The sequence below is a fragment of the Pygoscelis adeliae genome, unplaced genomic scaffold (genome assembly GCF_000699105.1).
Source record: "Pygoscelis adeliae isolate BGI_AS28 unplaced genomic scaffold, ASM69910v1 Scaffold392, whole genome shotgun sequence".
NCBI lineage: Eukaryota > Metazoa > Chordata > Aves > Sphenisciformes > Spheniscidae > Pygoscelis > Pygoscelis adeliae.
In genome coordinates, this window is record NW_008824293.1 from 1,762,242 (window position 1) to 1,772,958 (window position 10,717).

General features: G+C 40.1%; 1 protein-coding gene across 1 annotated transcript in view; it reads left to right on the plus strand.

Annotated features, from left to right (window-relative positions):
- PITPNM3 (PITPNM family member 3) overlaps positions 1–10,717 on the plus strand; it is a 113,671-nt gene that overhangs the window by 36,386 nt on the left and 66,568 nt on the right. The window contains exon 3 of the mRNA XM_009318835.1: positions 7,131–7,178. Coding sequence (XP_009317110.1) covers positions 7,131–7,178 — 48 coding nt within the window. The remainder of the gene's footprint in view (positions 1–7,130; positions 7,179–10,717) is intronic.

Sequence of the window (10,717 nt, forward strand, 5' to 3'; positions counted from 1 at the left end):
TAATCTCCCCCAGCACCAAGGTCAGGCTAACAGGCCTGTAGTTCCCCGGATCCTCCTTCCGGCCCTTCTTGTAGATGGGTGTCACATTGGCAAGCCTCCAGTCATTAACCATTAACCTCCAGCCTCCCCCATTAACCAGGACTGCTGATAAATGCAGTCATGGCATGCACTATGACTCCCCACCATTCCAGCTATTCTTTGTAACTCCCTTTTAAAAAAGTATTTCCTGAGATCTTAAGTACAGTAAATACATCACTGAGTGATGATTTTTTTACCCTCTGATACCATATCTTTTGGATCTCATCTTTTCCATCTAGCCTAAGGGAAAAAGCCTGTTTTATATGTGATGCAGCACATTTCTAAGAGATAATGGGCAAGTTCCTGTTGATTCCCTCAACTGCTATCTCTGTTCTCCTGTCATACTGTGCACAAGGCACTGGACAGAGCTGGAAGACAAGAATAATGTTTTTGGTTAAGATTAAGTTTAATACACATCTGTGGAGTAAGCTAATTCATAGAATCAGAATATCTCAAGCTGGAAGGGACCCATAAGGATCATCAAGTCTAACTCCCTGCTCCTCGCAGAACTACCTAAAACTAAACCATATGACTAAGAGCATCGTCCAATTATACCATGGTATTTCACACTAATTTGAAACAAGCATTACTACCACATATTTACGCTTCCAGAAAATGTGCAAGCAGTCATCTCTCAATTGCAGTGCCTTTTGATGCAAATACCTTTTGATCCTTTGCAAAGACTACTGTACAGATTTACCCTGCTGAAGAAACTGGACTTACAGCTGTAAAATGGAGAGCAGAGTCTGTCCTAGTAGCTTTTAGCAGAGACTGCATGGAAGGGGTGGTCAGTCACTGGCTACTTCCACAATAGTACATTGGGTACCCTTGTGTTTGGTGCTTCCATTGCAATTCTAAAGCCCTAGGATTCACGATAGCTTTTGTTGCACTACTTGGAATTCATCTTTTCTGTTGTCTTGTGTGCACAAGGCTGCTATAAAGACTTAACTCGGTGATAGTGATTCTTCTTCTGTTCTGAGAAAGTTTGGTTTGGTTTGGTTTTGAGTGGACTGTTCACAAGGGCCAGCTTTTCAAAGTGCACTGAGCTCCCGTAAATCATATTGGGCATTCAGGAGCATTAAGCACTTATGAAAATGCCTTTGTCCTTGTTTGAGACCTCTTGAATCTCTGGTTAGACTGATGTGATGCAGCACAGGGTAAGACAACACTGGACAGAAGGGTAGGATACACTGACAGCTGCTACAAAAATTTACCCTAATCTCACTCCATAGTAGAATGTAGAGATAGGGGAGTCAATGAGAAAGCAATTAGTATTTTATTACTTAATAGGGCATAAACAGTTCTTAATTTGGCTGTGGAACAGTATTGTTTTATCTTTCCATCAAATTAAGAGTCTAACCAGTCCTGTATTATGGAGAAACATTAACATGAGAGAGAAGTAATTTATCAACTTCAGGACATTTGTCTTCATCAAACTGTCAACTGGGTTGCTGCTAAGTCGATACAAATCCTACGTGTAAGAGGAGAGTTTAGCTACATCACTCTCCAGATTGATGTTTTCGCAGAAGGAGAAAGACTTTGTAGTCTGGAAACCATCTATTGTTTCTCGTAAAATGAAATTCATCTCAGTTTAAGTCAATAATAAAGTTTGTACAGTGTTTAAATCTGTACATGTGGTGCTTGGTTAGGAGTAAAGCAGAGCCTGCAGCTCCCTGCAATGGTTAAATACACCTTTGGTGAGGAAAACGGCCAAGGTGCTAGCAATCAGCCCTGAGTTAAATGCAAAGTATGGCAAGAAGGCAGCTGTTAATTTGATTTTTAAGGTCATTTTTTTCAGGGAAGATTGGGGTGTATTTTTTTTTCTCTCGTTTTCTTTCCTTGTATAACTTGTATATTTGTGTAATTTCTTTATATAATAATGTGAAATATATATAATTCCTTCTCACTTGATTCTTTCCTGTGTATAAAACCTGTAGAGGTGGAATCAACTAATTTCTTTCCAGCCTAACTATATGTGGGTCTTAATTGATTTGTTGAATTTTGCATTTCTAATGTTTAAAAAAAAAAAAAAGTTAGATTTGATGATTAGGTCAAGAGAATAGAGAGAAAATATTGCAGATATGCCAACTTGGCTGTGAATTAGCATTTTCCACTTAAATGGGAATGGTTAATTTTTTACATCAAATGGTTTAGACTTTTTGTTAAGATACTTGTCAGTTGTGATGTGGATACTAACCCACAGTATCTGAAATTATGAGCTATGTTGAGTTGGATCCATTAAGCTCCTACAGGAAAATAGTGTTTCTGTGCAAGACTGGGTGCACTCTAAGATGTTTTTAGTGAGCTCTTCATCTGGTCTCGTTTTTCATTGGCTCACTGATTCAGTCCCCTTTGTTACACCTGCCATGCATCTCAAAGGTTCTACAACATTTATGCAATGGTCAAAACACTCCATTATAACAGAAAAATCTCTACACCCTCATGACTTTGCTTTCAGTATAGTGATTTTTGCCTTGACTAGTTTATTTTTTTTCCTCTCTCTCTCCTCTGAAGGCTGCCTTGCCTCATTTTGTCCAAAGTGAATGTTCTGCATAAACAAACTGCTCTCTTCCTTCCCCCCAGTAGCATGACACTCCTTGTCATGTCCTCCTAGAGTCATATAATTAATTAGAGGGTGTTTGTACATATCTGACTGTAGTGTTTATGCTGCTATTAAATTTATTGCAGTGGCATCTGCCACTGCCTAATAATGTGAAGTGGCAAACAGAAAATTTGGCTTAGTGGAGTGAACAGTGGAAGGGAAAGATGGAAACTACTAGAGTAGCCAACAGCGTTCCAAGGCACATCAGATGGCTCATATAAAGAACAGATGTATTTCTAGCAGCAGGTTTTAGAGGAAGCAGTGAACTAGATTTCTGCAAATCACCTATGGTAGCAGTTTATACTAGGGCAGGTTACCAGTGTTCTGCAACTGCTGTCATTTAATTTTGTGATGCTGTGTGTTCTAGAATACAGCTCAGCAAATACATGCAAAATGCAGGAAGCTTAAGCTAGCCACTAAGATATTTTTTAGCTGAGAACTGAGTCCTGCTGCAGAGAGTATTGCTTTCCTTGCAGTCCCTCCACAGATTCCCTTTTCCTTTTTCAACCTGTGTTAAGCTCCGGTCTACACGCTGAAATCAGCATGTGTTCTTGCATCAGTTTCATTGGGCCTAGAGTTTCCCTGGCTGCCATTCCCATCAAGAGGGTCATACCATCTGTAGGTATATTACCTCTTTTCCTCCCCCCCCTACTTTCCCAAGTTTGACATTTGCCATGGCATTAAAAAAAAAAATTAACAAACCAGATTTTTCTATTCAGAAGTTAAATTTCACAGTATTCTTGCTGGGGTGAAGGCCATGTTCTAAAGTGGAGCATAAACATTGTTTGTTCCAGTGGTATGGTTATGTTGTTAAATGAATTCAGATGATTAAAACGAAGTCATGCATACCATAAAGCCTACTGGCACTCCAGTAGCTAATGTTGCAAGACTGGATGTGTGGGAAGAAGGCAAAGAAGGATCCCCCTAATATCTCACTGGTGCTGAGGCACACAACTCTGTTCTGCTGCGCTGTCCTCTGATTCTGATCCCATTAGCAATGTAATCCCAGGGGAGAGCAAAACAAGAGACAAGAGTTACACGAAATGCCCTCTGACTTCCCAGGAGCACAGATCTGCAAAGACAAATGTATGTGTAATCACTATGTACCAGAGCATGATACTACAGGTAACTTTGTGAATCTTGTTTTTCCCTGCAGCTACTTTCTCTGGTGAATAGATATGTTTACTTCTACTGGTGTTACCAATCCTTTCTGGGAAAGTAAAGTGGATTCTATTCTGGTTTCAGCACTGCCCAAAAAACTGCTTGCTAATTTTTTTTTTTGTAGCATTGCAATAGCTGGTAGCATGTGAGTAGAGTAATTGCAGATAATCTTTTAATTCCAGGCTGGAGAAGTGGCAATTTTCTGCAGGTTCTGTGGAAATTACTGTGTGATGAAAATATCTGGACAAGCGTAGTTAACACTCCTTTAGAGCATAGAGCTCCCACTGCCTTAATTTCACTAGCATGATTTTTATCAAGTTCTTTGAATTTGGTGAGACTTCTCATAAACTAAACTGTCTTCATTAATTTGTCTCTAAATGTAGGACTAACATCTCAGCCCTTTAGTAGTCTGGTTTTCAAGGACCATAGTTACACAGGTGAAGTAGAATGCCCTCAAGTGGTTAATCAGGCACGACATTTTCCCATCAAGTTTTTTTCCCTAAAGTTTTTCTCATCCTATCAGAGTAAATGTCTTCAGAAGGGTAATTTAAAATATGCCAGGTCTGCATTTCAGTCTAGGTTCATATTCCTTGAACCTCTTGAGGGATGACTATGTAAAGAGAAACATAATGTGATTTAGGGGGCCTTTAGACTTGCATTGTAGTCTGTGCTGTGGCGTGTGTCCTGAAGCTGGAGAACTTTTCACTCATGAGAAGGAGGAGGAAGAAAGAAGAGAACCTACATCTAGGAACCTGTGGCTGAAGGACATTTAATGAACCTACTGCTCTGGATCTACCTTTTGTGAATGTTTGTAAAAGTGGATAACACCAAATTTTAATTACGTGCTAGAAAGAACTTTGTGTCAACAAGTTTTTAGAACTTTGTGTCAACAAGGCTAGACTTTACAAGATGTCTAACTGTGATGTCTGAAAGTTCAAAGCTATAAAAGAATCATAGAATCATTAAGGTTGGAAAAGACCTCTAAGATCATCGAGTCCAACTGTCAACCCAACAGTACCATGCCCACTAAACCATGTCCCTAAGCTCACAATCTAAGCATAGTTTTAAGATGGTTTTGAGATATCTGAGTTTCTTTAGAAATCCAGAAATTCATGGCTGCCTTTCCTTATTTTATGTTATCAATAAAGCGAACATGTGTGCTGTGAAATAACCAATTTTAAAAAATTGGATGTATTTTGCACCTAATAATTCCAGGTGCTTTTGAAATTTTAAGCAAATATATGCCCTGTTCCAAAGCAAGCAAGTTGTATTTACTATAGTAGATTGCAGAATTGGGCCCATAAGCTCTCAGAACAGGTCTTCAAAACAGATCGAAGAAAGATTTCCCCCCATGCCCCAAGTTCAACATGAAAAAAAATCGGAGGGCAAATTTTCAGAATATTTGGTGCTTAAAAAGGAAGCCCTGGGCAGAGTGGGTGATGAGCTGTGAAGGCAGCATGTCCCTTGCTGAGTTACTGCAAAAAGCACACTGCAGCCCCTTTGAGAAGATTCTGAGTGTGGGGATTACCTGGAAATGCTGACTTAGTGTGTTTATGCTTAGCGTCATATACTTGAAGTTCTGTACTTATATCCCTACTAACAAGGATTTAACTTCCTCTGTATAAAGATATTGTCGCTTCTGACCACTTTTCCCTCTCTGAATTTCCCAGGAATACACTGCTTTGTGCATAGCCAGTTATGTGCTTTATGCCTATTTTGCCGGAAGGTTGAGAGGGAGGAGGAGGTAGGCAAGAATTTTAGGAGCAATGTGAGCTTTTAGAATTTTTAAACCAATCCAATCAGCCCCAAAGTTAAATTATTCCAACTTCATCTCTTAACAACCATGGAGGCAAGCCTGTTATCCTGATTATTTTTATGTAATTGTAAATGTTTTAAAATTAGGTTTATAAATTATGTAGATCTTCACTGATCAGAGGCTGTGAAGTGAAAGGAGATGATATGCAGCTGAATGTGCAATTTGCATTAATCTGCTCAGCAGGTAACTGAATTCTCTCAGTAAAGGGGCCTTTTTTTTTTTTTTTTTGCATACACACACAATACTGCAGCAACGTGGACGTGATGAATTCTCTGGAGGACTGAGGGAATAGAAAGGACAGGAGATTACTGCCAAATAGGATAACACAGGAACGACTAGGCACAGACTCAGAAATGTAGGGCTGGATGGAAGCTCAAAAGAGCTTTCACTCTCACCGTTACTGAGGCAGGGTAGGGAATATTCAGCCAGCTCTCATATTTCCTGGCAGTAGTTTGTACTTGGCAATTACTAGTTTTTGAGGGGCAGATGGGTATGACTATCTCAACTCTTCAGCATTCATCTTGCAGATCATACATCAGTTTGAGGCAAGGTACTGAGTCTGAAAGAAAGCTTAGATTTTTGTTTCTACAAAAGCTCTTCAACCTAAATTTAAAAAAACTTGAGGAATATTTGTGTCCCCTCTATCACATTTGGTGATAGTTGTGGTTTAACCCTGGCCAGCAGCTCTGCCCCACATAGCTGCTCGCTCACTCCCTCCCAGTAGGATGGGGAAGAGAACTGGAAGGGTAAAAGTGAGAAAACTCGTGGGCAAGGGTGCTGGTTTTGGCTGGGCTGGGCTGTGCTCCCATCCCAGCTCTGATGGTAGCTGTGGGCTGATACCATTGGGCTTTCATTTCTGTAGTGGTGGAATGATGGCAAAGGTGTTTACCCTCCATGGTAGAAATGGCCTGAGTGCTATAGGAGGCCTCTATCTATATGCACAAACTAAACGAAAGGCCCTTCTATTCCCGTATCCTTGTGTCTTTGTATTGTAGGTTTTTGTATTTAGATCTGAGAAAATCCCTTTGTACTTGCAACTTTCCTTGGACAGGTGGACTGTGGGAGGGAATGGAAACACAGAGACATTCCTAAAAGCACTGCTAATTTAATATTTGGACTAAGAATCTGTTTTGTGTTGCTAGATAAGTTATGCTAATTCTTAGTTATTTAGAGATTCAGTGGCTAATGCTACAGGTAATCAAATAGATTCCTAGCTACAGTTTCATTGCTTATGATGCCTTTCTTGAAATGAAGAGTAAAATCTGGCTTATACACTAACCATTTTGATGAATGGATTAGAGCAGTTTCAAGTGTGTTATATGCTGAGCAATTCCCACTGAGGCCGATGGGAGTTTTAGAAATAAGTATAGTCGTCAATTGCAAAATACTTTTTCTACTGTATTGCATTAAGTAAAGAGCTTGATGTTCATGTAAAGCAATCCTGTTTCACACTGTGGTTTTTTCCTTTTGCAGGTGAAGAGTCTGCGTTTTGCTCATCTGCCTTTCTACAGGAAAAACAACGTGAGTTGAAGTTCTCATTTTTCTTTGTACCAAGGCTGTTCAACAACTAGAGATAATAATAGAAAGAAATGTTAACCAGCACAGGTGTGGTGTTACGTTATGTCAAGAAGGGTGATGGGTGTGGAGGGACCAGGGTTCTTTTGAATTTTGTTTTAAATGTGTTTATTTTCAGTGTGGATTATGAAAATGTACTAAGAAAGTGCCTGTAACATTACATAATACATTAGATAACACCTTATAGCATTGGCTAGAGTGGCAGAGGTGGAGCATTGGAGGATGAAGATGCTGATATACATGATAGCTTGTACAGGACGGTACAACGTGGCTCGTTTGGAACATAGAAGCCTTCAGTGCTTTGTGCTCTGGACTACTTCTCCTATCTCTGCTTAAAGAGGTGCACAAGGTGTTGCTGTTACAGCGTCTGAGTGCTGTAGGAATGAAAAGTAGTGCGATGCCTGGCATTGATAGTGTTCCTTTGCTGCTGGTGCCCCACTTTTAGGAGTGCATTTGCGTGTCACTGTGCTGTTGATCTTTCTGTGCTTTTGCATGGCTTACTAAAGAGAGCAAATTGGCTTATAGAAATTAGTGGTGTTAATGAGGGTGTTTTCTTTCATCGCAGTTCTCTCTGGGAACAATTGTCGGTTGCCCTCACTGAGTTCACAGTGAAACGTCTGTTCGACTTTCTTGTGACTGTGTTCATAAGCACATGCTGTTACCCTTCCCCTTTGGAAATCATGCTTTGCCTGGCTCATCTGGCGTGGTCTGACAATTGGAGTTGAGGAGCACTTGGAGTCTAGATCCTTGGCTAAACCCTGTGTGCTGTTTCTACTCCAGTGCTCCGTAGCTGTCATGTACAAGATCTGGTAGCGTCTGTGTGTGTAAGACTCATTCAATGAAGAAACAGTGTGGAAGTTAACACAGGCACTATCTCATGTTGTGGCTTCCAGAGCAGGATTGGGCTCAGCGATGCATGCCATTATTTTCCTCTAAACAGTGCAGTTTGTGAAACTGTATCTGCAGTGTATTACAATATTCTTTATCATTTGTTAATAGAAAGCATATGTTACAGCATTCACGTGAACATATTTCTCATGATGGATTTGTCATTATAAATGGCTAGTAATAGTACAGCAGATGGCAAGAAGCAGCATAATTTCTCATGTGAGTGCTATAATGGAAATAACAGTTTTCTTTGGGGACTATCACCACTTTATGCTTTGTACCTAAAGCAAGTTCTCTTGTTTTTACTCTAAATTCCTCCCTAATTAATATGGCAAAATACTAAGGATGCTTGAAATGGTCTGTAAAAAAAAAAAAAAAAAAAAGAGGACCTGGCTTGATTCTTAGTACAGGTTTGAACTGTACCTCATGTTCTCAGAAATTTGGGAATGATCATGCGAATTCTTTTCTCCTAGATTCAGGGTACTTATTTACTTATTTATTTTGTCAGGGATGGAACTGATGCTTTTCATGGCTCATTTGGGGTGTTGAATCACTGTCTGAGCTTTTCCTTTCACCTGGTGCTCTTCTCATGCTGATGGCTGATGTTGAGATCTGATGTACTCCATATGAAGAGACTGTTTGGGCAATGGGTTATTTCAGGCAAGGCTAGAGACACACAGCTTGCTTGATGTGTCTGTAAGTCACTGATGAACATGTGCAACATATATATACACACACCAATTCCTGTGGGAGTTTGAGTCCAAAACAACTTGTGCCAGAGATGCTGGCTCATTGGTATCTGCGGTAGCAGTGTATGTCTCAGTCTCCAGAAATACTTGGTAAATCTCTTCCCTAGTCATTAAATGAGTTGACTTAGATGGTAGACACTGGTCCTGTTTTAATTAAGGTTGCCAGGTATTCCAGGTTGGTTGAGTTAGCCCCAGATTACAGGATGTGTCTCCAGGATGCAGACATGCAATTTTCTGTTTTCAGTTTTCAGATTGGGTTGAGAGGGTTTACTCTTTCTCCAAGACTTCAGCCTCGCTCTCTCTCTCTCGCTTTCTCTCCCCCCAAAGAGAATGGGAGATGTGTATTCTTTTAATTTGACTTGTTGCAGTTAGAATATAATAGCATTAATTTTGTTCTTTCCATCCCTGATACCTCTGTTGCTGGTATCAGACTACAAACCTGTAGAAAGTTACGAAAGGTGTTTGTCAAGAGCCTGGATTACAACTTCTGAGCAGAGCTTATATTAAAATGTCAAGAAATTTTCCCTGGGGAGGAAATGGGAAAGTGAACATTTTAAAAATTATTGTTGTTATTCTAATGAAAGTACTCCTTCCCCTTTCCATATTTCAGCTGTTGCTGTTCCAGAATGCTGAATTATCCAGCCCTGTGCTTATACTACTCAGCTGAGGTGTCCAGAGCTATCTGGGAGGCTATTGCTTAGTGCAGAATGGCAGTGCTGCGTCCCTGTAATCACTTCAGTTGATGCAATTACATGAATGCATAAGCCAAAGATTTGAGAGAAGCTGCACCTGAGGCAGGGATAGCAGAATTACTCCCCCTTGCATTCAGTGTGTGGTTTTGAAACTTTCTGCTATTGAAGAAGCAATAAAGATTTGAGAGCTAATAAATATCTGTGTTTCTGAATAAAGAATAGGCAGGGTTGTGCTTCTCACGAGTAATTTTTGGCCATACATTTGTTAATCAGTAGATTAGTGAAGTTTTGAATAGCTAGACAGTAATTACTTTCTTAGCATTTGTCAGCGGTGTTCTTGTAGCATGGGAGAATTACTGGGTGCTAAGGTTAGCTTCTGCAACATGTGAAAGAATTCTGATGATATGCAAAACCTGTATCTGTACTTCCATTTTGTTTGTATTCCTGCTTGTTGGTTTTGTGTATTGATTTTCTGCATTTTAAAATTCCAGTGCATAATCTAGAAAAGGACAGCTTAGGCTTGGGGGAGGTGAGATCTGAGTAACACCACTTTCACCCTACAAGAACCCTTATTCTACTTGAGATAGACATTCAAGCAGACAGAGAGTTCTGGGTGCATTTCCTGGTTTTCTTCTCTCTGGCAAATGAAATCTTAGAATACATGGCTCCACACAGACTGGTCAGATCTCATTTTTTCAGTATGGGACAATGAAAGGAGGGAGGCATAATGATTGCAGTGAGGGCCAAGGGCTCCTGCTATGGGTCTTGCTGAACAGGACAGAAAGCAGACTCAAGATCTCTTTCATGTCATATGATTCACCCAGACTGCAAGCAAAGTGTGAGAGTACCCTGGCATCCATGTAGGTAGGAAGCCTATATAGGTCTCTTGTGACATATATATTATATGACGTGCTTTGACAATGTGCAATGCACTGTTAGCAATAATCCAGGAATTTTGCATGATTTCTACTATGTAGGTTCGCTGATGTGGCTTAGAAGTGGTGAAAATCCACGAGAGCTCACCACTTCTGTAATGATGAAGTCCCTTCTTCATTTCATTTTATGTAAGAAACAATGCTCTGTTGCTGCTCTGGACAGCGGGATTAGTCAGCAGAGTTGCTCTTCCTTAAATATTTGAAGGTCTCCAAGAAAAGTC